This window comes from Coregonus clupeaformis, chromosome 34 (assembly GCF_020615455.1).
Source record: "Coregonus clupeaformis isolate EN_2021a chromosome 34, ASM2061545v1, whole genome shotgun sequence".
In the NCBI taxonomy this organism is placed as follows: domain Eukaryota; kingdom Metazoa; phylum Chordata; class Actinopteri; order Salmoniformes; family Salmonidae; genus Coregonus; species Coregonus clupeaformis.
In genome coordinates, this window is record NC_059225.1 from 19600846 (window position 1) to 19615841 (window position 14996).

A 14996-nucleotide genomic window follows, 5' to 3' on the forward strand; every position below is an offset into this window, starting at 1 on the left:
GGGTGACTGTGGTATCTACAACAGAGATTGTCAAGGGTCTGGTTTTATTGGTCAAGGTGGATGTTATGTTTTTTTTTTTTTTTTTTTTTGAATGTTTATGCTCCTAATGAGGGTACAGAGCGTATTGTTGGTTTTGATAAAATAAAGGAAACCTTAAGACAGTGTGACCAAGAGGGGTGTATGGTTTTAGGGGGGACTGGAACTGTACAGTGGATTTTACTGTTGATCGCACCGCTGAAGAACCTCACCTGCGGTCAGCAATTTGTCTGTCTGGTCTATTAACTGAGTTTGAGCTTTCTGATGTGTGGAGAGTAAGGAATGCAAAAGTTAGGCAGTACACATGGCTAAAAGTTAATGAAGGTCATGTCAGTGCAGCAAGGTTAGACAGGTTGTATGTATCTGAGCAATACTGTAGTAGGGTTGGAAGGTGTGACATTACTCCTGTGGGTTTCTCTGATCACCATATTGTCACTGTTGATATTCACTTGTCCTGTCCACGAAGGTCATCATCATATTGGTATTTTAATGTTAAATTGTTACATGATGTCATGTTTTGTGAAAGGTTTTTGTTGTTTTGGGAAAAATGGAGGGTTACAAAAGGGAATTTTGAGTCCTTGAGACAATGGTGGGAGGTTGGGAAGGCCCAAATACGATTATTTTGTCAACAGTATACTGCTCTGTCTCGAATTGAAGTTAAAGAGACTATCAGGGCCCTTGAGCAGAACATTAAATCTATTGAATTGAAGTTGCTCACTCAGAATGACCCCGGACTAGTCATGAACTTACAGGACAAGAAACATGAATTGAGGTCGTTTCTGCATGAAAGAGTGAAGGGTGCCTTGATTAGGTCTCGTTTCGCTTCCCTCAAGGATATGGATGCTCCTAGTGCTTTTTTTTTTTAACCTAGGACAGTCGACATTGCAACGTAAACAGATGGTCTGCCTTCGTCTCCCTGATGGGAAGGTGACCACGGATGACAGTGAAATGCGTCAACATGCCGTGGATTTCTATTCTGCCCTCTATAAGGCGGAGGATTGTGACTCTCTGTGTACTGAACAGTTGTTACACGGTCTTCCTCAATTGGGACCTGAGCAAAGAGTCGCATTGGACTCTGACATTACACTGCAAGAGCTGTCCACAGCAGTTATGCAGCTCTCAACAGGCCCCTGGCGTTGATGGTTTACCATCTGAGTTTTATAAGCACTTTTGGGGGTCTATTGGGGAGGATTTTTATGAAGTGGTGTGTGAATCTTTTCATGAGGGCTCTCTTCCTGTATCTTGTCAACGTGCGGTACTTTCACTGTTGCCAAAAAAGGGGGATTTGGCTCTCATAAAAAATTGGAGACCTGTTGCTTTGCTGTGTGCAGAATATAAAATTGTTTCTAAATGTCTCTCAAACAGGTTGAAAGAAGTATCTGGGATTGTTGGTCCACAAGGACCAGTCCTACTGTGTACCTGATCGCTCTATTGTTGACAACTTGTTTCTAATAAGAGATGTTTTGGACATTTGTAAACTGTCTGATGTAAATGTGGGTTTACTTTCTTTGGATCAGGAGAAGGCTTTTGATCGTGTGGACCACCAGTACTTGTTTAAAACAATGAAAGCCTTTGGGTTTGGGGATGTTTTTTTGTCTTGGATGAATTTACTGTATGCTGGGGCCTCGTGTATGGTGAAGGTGGGGGTGGTTTGAGTTGTCCCATCCCTGTCCAAAGGGGGCATCAGGCAGGGATGCCCAATTTCAGGGCAGTTATACAGTCTGGCGATTGAACCAATGCTTTGTTTTTTAAGAGCGAAGCTTACTGGTTTCTCTGTGCCAGGTGTAATGAAGGGTCCCACGATAGCACTGTCTGCGTATGCAGATGACGTGACAGTTTTTATTACAGGGGGTGAGGATGTTAAGGTTCTCTCAGACGCTTTAAAGGTGTATGAGGGGGCCTCCTCAGCTAGAGTCAATTGGGGAAAGAGTGAAGCGCTGTGGGCAGGCCAGCTTCAGATGGGGTCCGCTCCACGGTTACCAGGGGGCTTCAGTGGGGCAGAGATGGGATGAAGACTTTGGGGGTTTTTCTAGGCTCCGATGTCTTTCAGAAAAAGAACTGGGAGGGTGTAGTGGAGAAAGTGTGTGCCAGACTGTCAAGATGGAAATGGGTGCTGCCCCAGCTGTCTTATGGGGGAAGGGTACTGGTAGCTAATAACCTAGCTGCGTCTACCCTGTGGCACAGACTAATGATTTTACAGCCACCAAAGGGTCTGATACAAGAGCTTCAGAGGACCCTTGTCAACTTCTTCTGGTCTGGACAACATTGGATTAAAGCTTCAGCCCTGTACCTGCCACTGCACGAGGGTGGGCAAGGCCTGGTGGACATTTCTTCCAGGATCATGGCTTTCCGGCTTCAAGCAGCCCAGAGACTGTTGTACAGTGACGGTTCTAGCTGGGTTGACACAGCCTACGCATTGATGAGGAGAGCGGGCTGTTTGGGCTTAGACAAGCACCTTTTCCTCTTAAAGCTGGAGGGGGGTGAGTTGCCTGGCCTGACTCCATTTTATGAGTCTGTTATGCAGGCTTGGAGAGTTCTGGTCAAGTCCCGTAAGGCCTGCACGCCACCAGGGATGTGGCTTTTTGAAGAGCCTCTTTTTCACAACACTGCCATCCAGTCCCGTGTTCTGGGTTCAGCTAGCCTACGTTCATGCCTGTTAGGCGTGGGGTGTACTAAGCTGGGTCATCTGATGTGGAACAGGAATAGGTCGTTGGAGGAGCTGGGAGAAAGAGCGGGGATCCGATCGTCTCGCCTACTGAGGAAGGTCGTCGCTGAGGTCTGTGATTCCTTGCCAGTACTTCATCTGCAGTATGTGACTGACACTTCCAATTCTGATCGGTGGAAGGAGGGTCTGGATTATGTGTTCCCTGCACTGATTGTTAGTGCTGCGGCGGGGGCATTCGAGGAGGACGTGGGGATGCTGCTTTCCTTCGATACCCCGGAGCTGGGGGAGTTCAAGGAGGTGGGAAAGAAGGCCATGTACAGAATATGTGTAAAGGTGTCCCATGCCTCTTCCCTGGAAGGGGTAAAATCGACGAGGTGGGCGGGTGTGCTTGGCCCAGGTGCCTCCCCAAAAGGCTGTTGGCGAACATTATACGAACTGCCTATTGATAAGAGGACAGCTGACCTCCAATGGAGGATAATACATGGAGCCATAGCCACCAACATGTATCTGGTACACCTGGATCCTACTGTTGGGGAGGGGTGTCCATTCTGTGCTCAGTCTGAAACTCTGGCACATCTGTTTTTACAGTGTCCCAGGTTGGTCGGGATGATTGACCTGATCACTAATTGGTTCTCAGCTCTGGGAGAGGTTTTCTCTTCCCAACTGTATATATTTGGGCCAAAGTACAGGTTTAGTCAGAAAGGTGTAGTTGTGTTGCTTAATTTTGTGTTAGGGGCAGCAAAATTAGCCATATGGAAGACCCGAAAGAACAGTATTCGGGGACAGGGGTCTGTGGATGTGGTGGGAATGCTGGAGGGAATGTTGGCAGCAAGACTAAGGGTTGAGTTTGCCTATTATAAACTTGTCAACAATATTGATATGTTTATGAGTATATGGGGTATTCAGAGGCTGTTGTGTTCAGTTACTGTGGAGGAGGAATTGGAGTTGTGTTTTTAATTGATGTGTAAATACGGTTTTGTATGAGTATTTGTGTGGTGGGCTCCCAGACCCAATAAAGATTATTTCAAACTCTCTCTCTCTCTCTCTCTCTCTCTCTCTCTCTCTCTCTCTCTCTCTCTCTCTCTCTCTCTCTCTCTCTCTCTCTCTCTCTCTCTCTCTCTCTCTCTCTCTCTCTCTCTCTCTCTCTCTCTCTCAATTTAAGGGCTTTATTGGCATGGGAAACCTATGTTAACATTGCCAAAGCAAGTGAAGTAGATAGTAAACAAAAGTGAAATAAATATTAACAGTAAACATTACACTCAGAAGTTCCAAACGAATAAAGACATTTCAAATGTCATATTATGTATATATACAGTGTTGTAACAATGTGGAAATGGTTAAAGTACAAATGGGAAAATAAATAAACATAAATATGGGTTGTATTCACAATGGTGTTTGTTCTTCACTGTTTGCCCTTTTCTTGTGGCAACAGGTCACACATCTTTCTGCTGTGATGGCACACTGTGGTATTTCACCCAGTAGGTAAGGGAGTTGATCAAAATTGGGTTTGTTTTCAAATTCTTTGTGGATCTATGTAACCTGAGGGAAATATGTGTCTCTAATATGGTCATACATTTGGCAGGAGGTTAGGAAGTGCAGCTCAGTTTCCATCTCATTTTGTGGGCAGTGTGCATATAGCCTGTCTTCTCTTGAGAGCCAGGTCTGCCTACGGCGGCCTTTCTCAATAGCAAGGCTATGCTCACTGAGTCTGTACATCATCAAAGCTTTCCTTAAGTTTAGGTCAGTCACAGTGGTCAGGTATTCTGCCACTGTGTACTCTCTGTTTAGGGCCAAATAGCATTCTAGTTTGCTCTGTTTCTTTGTTAATTATTTCCAATGTGTCAAGTAATTCTCTTTTTGTTTTCTCATGATTTGGTTGGGTCTAATTGTGTTGTTGTCCTGGGGCTCTGTTTGTGTTTGTGAACAGAGCCCCAGGACCAGCTTGCTTAGGGGACTCTTCTCCAAGTTCATCTCTCTGTAGGTGATGGCTTTGTTATGGAAGGTTTGGGAATCGCTTCCTTTTAAGTGGTTATAGAATTTAACGGCTCTTTTCTGGATTTTGATCATTAGCGGGTATTGGCCTAATTCTGCTCTGCATGCATTATTTGGTGTTTTTCGTTGTACACAGAGCATATTTTTGCAGAATTCTGCATGCAGAGTCTCAATTTGGTGTTTGTCCCATTTTGTGAATTCTTGGTTGGTGAGCGGACCCCAGACCTCACAACCATAAAGGGCAATGGGTTCTATAACTGATTGAAATATTTTTAGCCAGATCCTAATTGGTATGTCGAATTTTTTGTTCCTTTTGATGGCATAGAAGACCCTTCTTGCCTTGTCTCTCAGATCGTTCACAGCTTTGTGGAAGTTACCTGTGGCGCTGATGTTTAGGCCGAGGTATGTATAGTTTTTTGTGTTTTCTAGGGCAACGGTGTCTAGATGGAATTTGTATTTGTGGTCCTGGCAACTAGACCTTTTTTGGAACACCAATCTTACTGAGATTTACTGTCAGGGCCCAGCTCTGACAGAATCTGTGCGGAAGATCTATGTGCTGCTGTAGGCCATCTTTGGTTGGGGACAGAAGCACCAGATCATCAGAAAACAGTAGACATTTGACTTCAGAGTCTAGTAGGGTGAGGCCGGGTGTTGCAGACTGTTCTATTGCCCTCGCCAATTCGTTGATATATATGTTGAAGAGGGTGGGGCTTAAGCTGCATCCCTGTCTCACCCCACGGCCCTGTGGAAATAAATGTGTGTGTTTTTTGCCCATTTTAACCACACACTTGTTGTTTGTGTACATGGATTTTCTCTCTCTCGCTCGCTCTCTCTCTCTCTGCCTCTCTCTCTGCCTCTCTCTCTGCCTCTCTCTCTCTCTCTCTCTCTCTGCCTCTCTCTCTCTCTGCCTCTCTCTCTTTCTGCCTCTCTCTCTCTCTGCCTCTCTCTCTCTCTGCCTCTCTCTCTCTGCCTCTCCCTCTCTCTCTCTGCCTCTGCCACTGGCAGTTCTTAGTGTCAGCATCAGGACAGACAAAGAAGACACGGCCGACTGTCTGTGTGTGTTGGATTGAACAACCCTGGAAGGTACTGAGAGAAAGAGAGAGAGAGACAGAGAGACAAAGAGAAAGAGGGAGAGAGAGAGAGAGAGAGCAGACATATAGAGAAAGCAGTGGGTAGAGAAAGTTATAGTAAATAGAGGGAGACAAGTCCAGGAGGTACTTGTGATCAGCAGATCTTTGTGATCAGCAGAATCACCTCTCTGTGACGTCAACACATCCAGTCTGTTTATCCAGCCCCTTAAGGTACAGTGTCAGTCATGGCATCCAGAGCTTCGTATATGAGTTTGTGGTTACATTGCCCCAGTCCTACCCTCAACTAACCATACCAAGTGGCAGGGTCAAGCTGTTAAATTCACACATTCTGCCTTTCAATGATAGCAAATATACAGATACAGAACCCTACCGATCATAACATAACATGTTGATAAAAGTCTACATTGATCTCATCAGCATCTGTTCTATTTTAATTTGTTTATTTGGCTCCCGATCCATGCTCATGTTCTCTAGCCCCAAGGCAAACCCTGTCTGCATATTCTGTAGGAAGTGATTAACAGTTGTCAGTGGAAACTCCAACACACACTCACACATGCACGCACACACACACACACAGGCTCATACACGCACACGCACGCATGCACTCACGCACACACACACAGGCAGACACACACACATGCACTGTGTGAGGAGACTGTGTGTGTGAATGTTCTCATTACCCCAGACTTCAAAGCAAACAGCTTTCTGAGATGGCAGTTCAAACCACCTCATTATTGACCTAATCCTATATTCTCCTCTCTTCTCACACAAACATAATACAGAACACACACTCTAATAGTACTAGTAGTATTACACCACACACACTACTAATACCATAAACATATTGCCACACAGACTCACATACTCTTTCAAGGTCTCCTCAACTTCTCTCTAAGTGCTGTGACTGGCATAGTTTAAGGCTTTTCTGATCAATGTTTGATATAAGGGAGATCCTAACGTGTACAAGAGACTTTACAGACAGACTGTGTCATTCTTCTAGTACCAATAACTAAAAACCCAAATGTCCTTTCAAATATGTTTTATTGAATCAAATTCTTCACCCTCATTTCTCGCTACTTAGTATGAGGTAGACTCCTGTATTCACCTCAATTAGTGAACTTTATTCAGGATTCCTCAGTTGTAATTTGGGAAGGGATTTGATTGTACCCCTGGTTAGGGACAGGGAGACAAAAACAGAAGGTTTTTAGTCTGAATACACCATTCACTCTCTCTGTCGAGGGCTACTGTTGTCCGTCTGTCTGTCTGGGTGTGCTGTCTACTGTCCCTCTCCTCCTCTTCCCCCTTTCTTTCCACTCTCTTTCTCTCTCCTCTTTCCTCCGTGCACAGATTGAGAGGGGAGTCCAGGCAGCAGAGTGGACTATCCCCGGATGACACTAAAGTTGTAGGAGCAGAACACTCTCTGGGGTGACTTTGGGACAAGACCTTTGTTGAATGTGTTAATGTTGAATCTGTCAGAGACTGTGTACAGATGTAGGATCTTAATTTGAGCCAGCTTGCTACAGCAGGAAAATAATCTTGCAGCACCAGGAAATGTGAATTATTATGTGGATTATATTTAATGGACATTTCTGCAGGGTTTGATACACGTTTTGTAAAATCAAGTCTGAAATGTCAAAGTGGAAATTACAAACTTCAGTAAACTGTTTAAACCTGAAATACAGTGACATTGGTCATTCAGGTGTGACAGACGGGAGTAGACAGGGCAGCCTGAGGCTGACACCATGACACACACACAGGGCAGTGTATTACTTACGCTCGTGCACCCACACACTAACACACACACCAAGCATTAATGAACTACTGGGAATTGAAAATATTTTAATTGAAAAAACTGAAGAATAACTTGGATTCTAACCTCCTTCACTATACTCCCATTCACTACAGCTGTGTTCACTGAAAATATCAGAACATCTATAGAACCTAGCTAATCAAGTTGGGTCTGAGAGAGAGAGAGAGAGAGAGAGAGAGAGAGAGAGAGAGAGAGAGAGAGAGAGAGAGAGAGAGAGAGAGAGAGAGAGAGAGAGAGAGAGAGAGAGAGAGAGAGAGAGAGAGAGAGAGAGAGAGAGAGAGAGAGAGAGAGAGAGAGAGAGAGAGAGAGAGAGAGAGAGAGAGAGAGAGAGAGTGCGATAGAGGAGAGAGAAGGGATAGATATTGAATAGACTAGCAGTCCACAATGGACTCTGTGCTCAACAAGGTCTTATTGATGAAACATTCACAGCAAATATTTCACAGTACTTTTTTGTTGTTCCTCTCATCTAAACCCCATTACTCTTCTGTGTGAACATTACACACATACACACACACACACACACACACACACACACACACACACACACACACACACACACACACACACACACACGCTTGTATAAACTGTCTGACTCTCTGTTTTTCTATTTTACAGTGCATTCGGAAAGTATTCAGACCCCTTCACCTTGTCCACATTTTGTATCATTTGATTTACACAACATGCCTACCACTTTGAAGATGCAAAATATATTTTATTGTGAAACAAACAAGAAACAAGACAAAAAAAAAGAAAACTTGAGCGTGCATAACTATTCACCCCCCCCCCAAAGTCAATACTTTGTAGAGCCACCTTTTGCAGCAATTACAGCTGCAAGTCTCTTGGGGTATGTCTCTATAAGCTTGGCACATCTAGCCACTGGGATTTTTGCCCATTCTCCAAGGCAAAACTGCTCCAGCTCCTTCAAGTTGGATGGAATCTGCTGGTGTACAACAATCTTTAAGTCATACCACATATTCTCAATTGGATTGAGGTCTGGGCTTTGACTAGGCCATTCCAAGACATTTAAATGTTTCCCCTTAAACCACTTGAGTGTTGCTTTAGCAGTATGCTTAGGGTCATTGTCCTGCTGGAAGGTGAACCTCCGTCCCAGTCTCAAATCTCTGGAAGACTGAAACAGGTTTCCCTCAAGAATTTCTATGTATTGAGGGCCATCCATCATTCCTTCAATTCTGACCAGTTTCCCAGTCCCTGACGATTAAAAACATCCCCACAGTGAAGCATGGTGGTGGCAGGGTTATCAGAGGTGTTGGGTTTGCTCCAGACATAGCGTTTTCCTTGATGGCCACAAAGCTCAATTTTTGTCTCATCTGACCATAGTACCTTCTTCCATATGTTTGGGGAGTCTCCCACAAACGTGTTTGCTTATTTTTTTCTTTAAGCAATGACTTTTTTCTGGCCACTCTTCGTAAAGCCCAGTTCTGTGGAGTGTACGGCTTAAAGTGGTCCTATGGACAGATACTCCAATCTCCACTGTGGAGCTTTGCAGCTCCTTCAGGGTTATCTTTGGTCTCTTTGTTGCATCTCTGATTAATGCCCTCCTTGCCTGGTCTGTGAGTTTTGGGGGGCGGCCCTCTCTTGGCAGGTTTGTTGTGGTGCCATATTCTTTCCATTTTTTAATAATGGATTTAATGGTGCTCCGTGGGATGTTCAAAGTTTTGGATATTTTTTTATAACCCAACCCTGATCTCTACTTCTCCACAACTTTGTCCCTGACCTGTTTGGAGAGCTCCTTGGTCTTCATGGTGCCGCTTGCTTGGTGGTGCCCCTTGCTTAGTGGTGTTGCAGACTCTGGGGCCTTTCAGAACAGGTGTATATATACTGAGATCATGTGACAGATCATGTGACACTTAGATTGCACACAGGTGGACTTTATTTAACTAATTATGTGACTTCTGAAGGTAATTGGTTGCACCAGATCTTATTTAGGGGCTTCATAGCAAATACATATGCACACACCACTTTCCGTTATTTATTTATTTCATTTCACTTCACCAATTTGGACTATTTTGTATATTGCCATTACATGAAATCCAAATAAAAATCAATTTCAATTACAGGTTGTAATGCAACAAAATAGGAAAAACGCCAAGGGGGATGAATACTTTTGCAAGGCACTGTAAATCCTTAGCAATCTACACACAATACCCCATAATGACAAAGCGAAAACAGGTTTTTAGACATTTTTGCACATTTATAAAAAATAAAAACAGAAATACCTTATTTACGTAAGTATTCAGACCCTTTGCTATGAGACTCGAAATTGAGCTCAGGCGCATCCTGTTTCCATTGATCATCCTTGAGATGTTTCTACAACTTGATTATAATCCACTTGTGGTAAATTCAATTGATTGGACATGATATGGAAAGGCACACACCTGTCTATATAAAGTCCCACAGTTGACAGTGCATGTCAGAGCAAATACCAAGCCATGAGGTCAAAGGAATTGTCCTTAGAGCTCAGAGACAGGATTGTGTCGAGGCACAGATCTGGGGAAGGGTACCAAAAAATGTCTGCAGCATTGAAGGTCCCCAAGAACACAGTAGCCTCCATCGTTCTAGAAAGTTATAGAAAGCAATAAAACCAACCCTGTAACACCAAGCTAAGCATGTGTATATACACAATTTATAGGGTATGCAAATAAGTCTAGAATCAGAAAGCTTATGGATAAGAGCGTCTGCTAAATGATGTAAATGTAAAATGTAAAAAAACTAAAATCATATTTCTATTTGTTTAGTTATTTTTTTGTTGGGGGGGGGGGTTACAGGTACATTATCCATTTAAATGTATACATTTATAAAAACTATCTGTAGGCTGCCATTCAAAATAAAAAAAATACCATTAAGAAATACATACAGAACGTAATAATAAATAATAATACATTCGGTATAAACAGGAAAAGAAAACCAAAAAAAAGTGGGCCTCCACCCCCAACCTCCCATACCATTCCCCCAACCAGCCAACATGTCTCCATCCATGTCACTCTTATGATCCCGTTATGAAGCATTATAAGAGGTGTATGTCTTACCTTCTTGTAGAGGCTGCGTAGGTCTCTGTACTGCCACATACTGCTGAGCACCTGAGAGGCAGCCTTCACCACCTTGGCAGAGTGTCTGAGAGAAAGAGAGACATTTGTATTGGATTGTAATGCTGTGAGAAGGTTATATAAATGATGCTGTATGAGCCAATATTTAATTTCAATCTTTATTCTAAACTGAGAAACAGAGGGACATTCAGACAAGCTAATATTGTCCACATTAAGTCTTAATTTACTCTACTCAAACATGACTTTACTCTTCACCCCAAATGGCACCCTATTCCCTATATAGCCCTATGGGCCCTGGCCAAAAGTAGTGCACTATATACGGAATAGGGTGCCATTTGGGACGCAGACTAACTTTAAGGTACTGCAGGGACTGAAAATGTGTTCATCATCAGGAGTCCCTCTGCCTGGCGCAACAATGGTTTTAAGAGGTGATTGAGCTTTAGAAGAGTAGCAATCTTCCTAAGCAGTTGTAGAGCAGTTACTTTAAAACCAGCCACTCCTGCTGCTGCTAACCACTTTAGAGAAAATTAGAGTGGGTTTTTCGCTTTTTGAGAGCGGCGGGAGGACTTGAGGAGGGTGGTTATTGTACAATAGTGTTTCATTAGAAACATATACAGCTCTTGTGAATATGTAGAAAATAGAGAAGAGGCTACAGAGACATTGTCCTCCAACAGTGTCAACCGCCATATTATTATACTGAGTATGAGTCATGAATAGAAGTGTGATCCTTGAAGTAGCCTACCCATTCACTGTATAGGTCAAAGCATGGCTGCACTAGTCTACACATATAGCTAGAAACAGACTCTTATTCTATGCCAAACATGTCCTGCTGGAGACAGAATAGTTCCTAACCACAGAAGATTAATGAGGACCTATTGGGTGGAATGAACACATATCTGACCCTGTATCAGTTATTAGGGGCAACGTCTACAGGGAGCAACATCACTCACTGTCACGTTACACCAACGTGCTACCCAGAATGGACTGCGGTGAACTCCATAGTGATACATCAACACACAACCCCGATGTAAGGATCTTTCTGACAACCGTTTGGTGTCATAGCAACCGTCAGAACACCCTACTCGGTCTCCCATAGCGACAGGGGTTATATTCTGGTAACGTCAGCGCTGTGTTTTGTCAGTACGCTCCACTGAGCTCATAAACACACAGACTCATGACAGACTGAGTTCACCACGTAAATAACGCACCACAAACCCTCTTCCTATTTCTAGTCCCTGGAGGAAAAGCTTGAGAAGTTGGGCCCTAACCACAGTCATCCTAGAAGCATCCTAACCTAAAACTGAGTGTGTGTGACTGTGTGAGTGGAGGCATAGCCCCCCTCACTTTTGCTACATGTGATGTCTGTATGTGTGTATGTACAGTGCATTTGGAAAGTATTCAGACCACTTTTTCCACATTTTGTTAGGTTACAGCTTTATTCTAAAATTGATTAAATAAAACATTTTACTCATCAATCTACACACAATACCCCATAATGACAAAGCGAAAACAGGTTTTAAGAAAAAATGTCCTTATTTACATAATTATTCAGACACTTTGATTCATCCTTGAGATGTCATGTCTCTACAACTTGATTGGAGTCCACCTGTGGTAAATTCAATTGATTGGACATGATTTGGAAAGGCACACACCTGTCTATTTCATGTCCCACAGTTGACAGTGCATGTCAGAAAAAAAAACAAGCCATGAGTTCGAAGGAATCGTCCTTAGAGCTCCGAGACAGGATTGTTTCGAGGCACAGATCTGGGGAAGAGAATTCTTCAATGGAAGAAGTTTGGAACCACCAAGACTCTTCCTAGAGCTGGTCGCCAGGCCAAACTGAGCAATCGGGTAGAAGGGCCTTGGTCAGGGAGGTGACCAAGAACCCAATGATCACTCTGACAGAGCTCTAGAGTCCCTCTGTGGAGATGGGAGAACCTTCCAGAAGGACAACTATCTCTGCAGCACTCCACCAATCAGGCCTTTATGGTAGAGGGACCAGACGGAAGCCACTCCTCAGTAAAAGGCACATGACAGCCCACTTGGAGTTTGCCAAAAGGCACCTAAAGGACTCTCAGACCATGAGAAACAAGATTCTCTGGTCTGATGAAACCAAGATTGAACTCTTTGGCCTGAATGCCAAGCGTCACGTCTGGAGGAAACAAGTCACCGCTCATCACTTGGCCAATACCATCCCTACAGTGAAGCATGGTGGTGGCAGCATCATGCTGTGGGGATGTTTTTTTAGCGGCAGGGACTGGGAGACTAGTCAGGATTGAGGGAAAGATGAACGGAGCAAAGTACAGAGCGATCCTTGATGAAAACCTGCTCCAGAGCACTCAGGACCTCAGACGATATGCAGAGAAGAATGGGAGAAACTCCCCAATTACAGGTGTGCCAAGATTGTAGCGTCATAACCAAGAAGATCGCTGCCAAGGGTGCTTAAACAAAGTACTGAGTAAAGGGTCTGAAGAAGTGGCGCCTGAGAAGATGGCTGCCGTTTTACAGCCCTCTAACCAATTGTACTATTATGTGTGTTTTTTCGCGTTATTTGCAATTTATTCTGTACATAATGTTTCTGCCACCGTCTCTTATAACCAAAAAGAGCTTCTGGATATCAGGACAGCGATTACTCACCTCGTAATGGACGAAGATTTTTTCTTCAATGAGCCGGACGCGAAGGATATCCTACAGACATCCGACAAGGCCCAAATCCCCGTCATTCGCATGAGAAAGAGACAGAGATATTGTGGACGTAGGTTGGGGTGCCTTGTAAGGATCCAACGGTGAGCGAGTAAACTGCCTCTTTCATCAATCCTATTAGCCAATGTTCAATCATTTGAGAACAAATTGGACGACCTACGATTACGGGTATCCTACCAACGGGACATTAACAACTGTAATATCTTATGTTTCACAGAGTCATGGCTGAACGACGACATGGACAACACACAGCTGACGGGATATACGCTATATCGGCAGGATAGAATGGCTGACTCCGGTAAGACAAGGGGTGGCGGTCTGTATATATTTGTAAACAACAGTTGGTGCACAAAATCTAATACTAAGGAAGTCTCAAGGTTTTGCTCGCCTGAGGTAGAGTATCTCATGATAAGCTGTAGACCACACTATTTACTAAGAGACTTCATCTATATTTTTCGTGGCTGTCTAGCACAGACTGGAATATGTTCCGGGATTCTTCAGAAAGCATTGAGGAGTACACCACATCAGTCACTGGCTTCATCAATAAGTGCATCGATGACGTCGTCCCCACAGTGACCGTACATACATACCCCAACCAGAAGCCATGGATTACAGGCAACATCCGCACTGAGCTAAAGGGTAGAGCTGCCGCTTTCAAGGAGCGGGACTCTAACCCGGACGCTTATAAGAAATCCTGCTATGCCCTCCGATGAACCATCAAACAGGCAAAGAGTCAATACCGGACTAAGATTGAATCGTACTACACCGGCTCTGACACTCGTCGGATGTGGCAGGGCTTGAAAACTATTACAGACTACAAAAGGAAGCACAGCCACGAGCTGCCCAGTGACACAAGCCTACCAGACGAGCTAAATCACATCTATGCTCGCTTCGAGGCAAGCAACACTGAAGCATGCATGAGAGCACCAGCTGTTCCGGATGACAATGTGATCACGCTCTCCGTAGCCGATGTGAGTAAGACTTTTAAGCAGGTCAACATTCACAAGGCCGCAGGGCCAGACGGATTACCAGGACGTGTACTCCGAGCATGTGCTGACCAACTGGCAAGTGACTTCACTGACATTTTCAACATGTCCCTGACTGAGTCTGTAAAACCAACATGTTTCAAGCAGACCATCATAGTCCCTGTGCCCAAGGACACTAAGATAACCTGCCTAAATGGCTACCGACCCGTAGCACTCACATCTGTAGCCATGAAGTGCTTTGAAAGGCTGGTCATGGCTCACATCAACACCATTATCCCAGAAACCCTAGACCCACTCCAATTTGCATACCGCCCCAACAGATCCACAGATGATGCTATCTCTTTTGCACTCCACACTGCCCTTTCCCACCTGGACAAGAGAAACACCTACGTGAGAATGCTGTTCATTGAGTACCGCTCAGCGTTCAACACCATAGTGCCCTCAAAGCTCATCACTAAGCTAAGGATCCTGGGACTAAACACCTCCCTCTGCAACTGGATCCTGGACTTCCTGACGGGCCGCCCCCAGGTGGTAAAGGTAGGTAACAACACATCTGCCACGCTGATCCTCAACACGGGGGCCCCTCAGGGGTGCGTGCTCAGTCCCCTCCTGTACTCCCTGTTCACCCATGACTGCATGGCCAGGCAC

The 14996-nt window shown here is 44.3% G+C and overlaps 1 protein-coding gene across 1 annotated transcript in view; it reads right to left on the minus strand.

Annotated features, from left to right (window-relative positions):
- LOC121549750 (catenin delta-2-like) overlaps positions 1–14996 on the minus strand; it is a 347253-nt gene that overhangs the window by 19675 nt on the left and 312582 nt on the right. The window contains exon 21 of the mRNA XM_041861613.2: positions 10642–10726. Within this exon, the coding sequence (XP_041717547.2) occupies positions 10642–10726 (85 nt within the window). The remainder of the gene's footprint in view (positions 1–10641; positions 10727–14996) is intronic.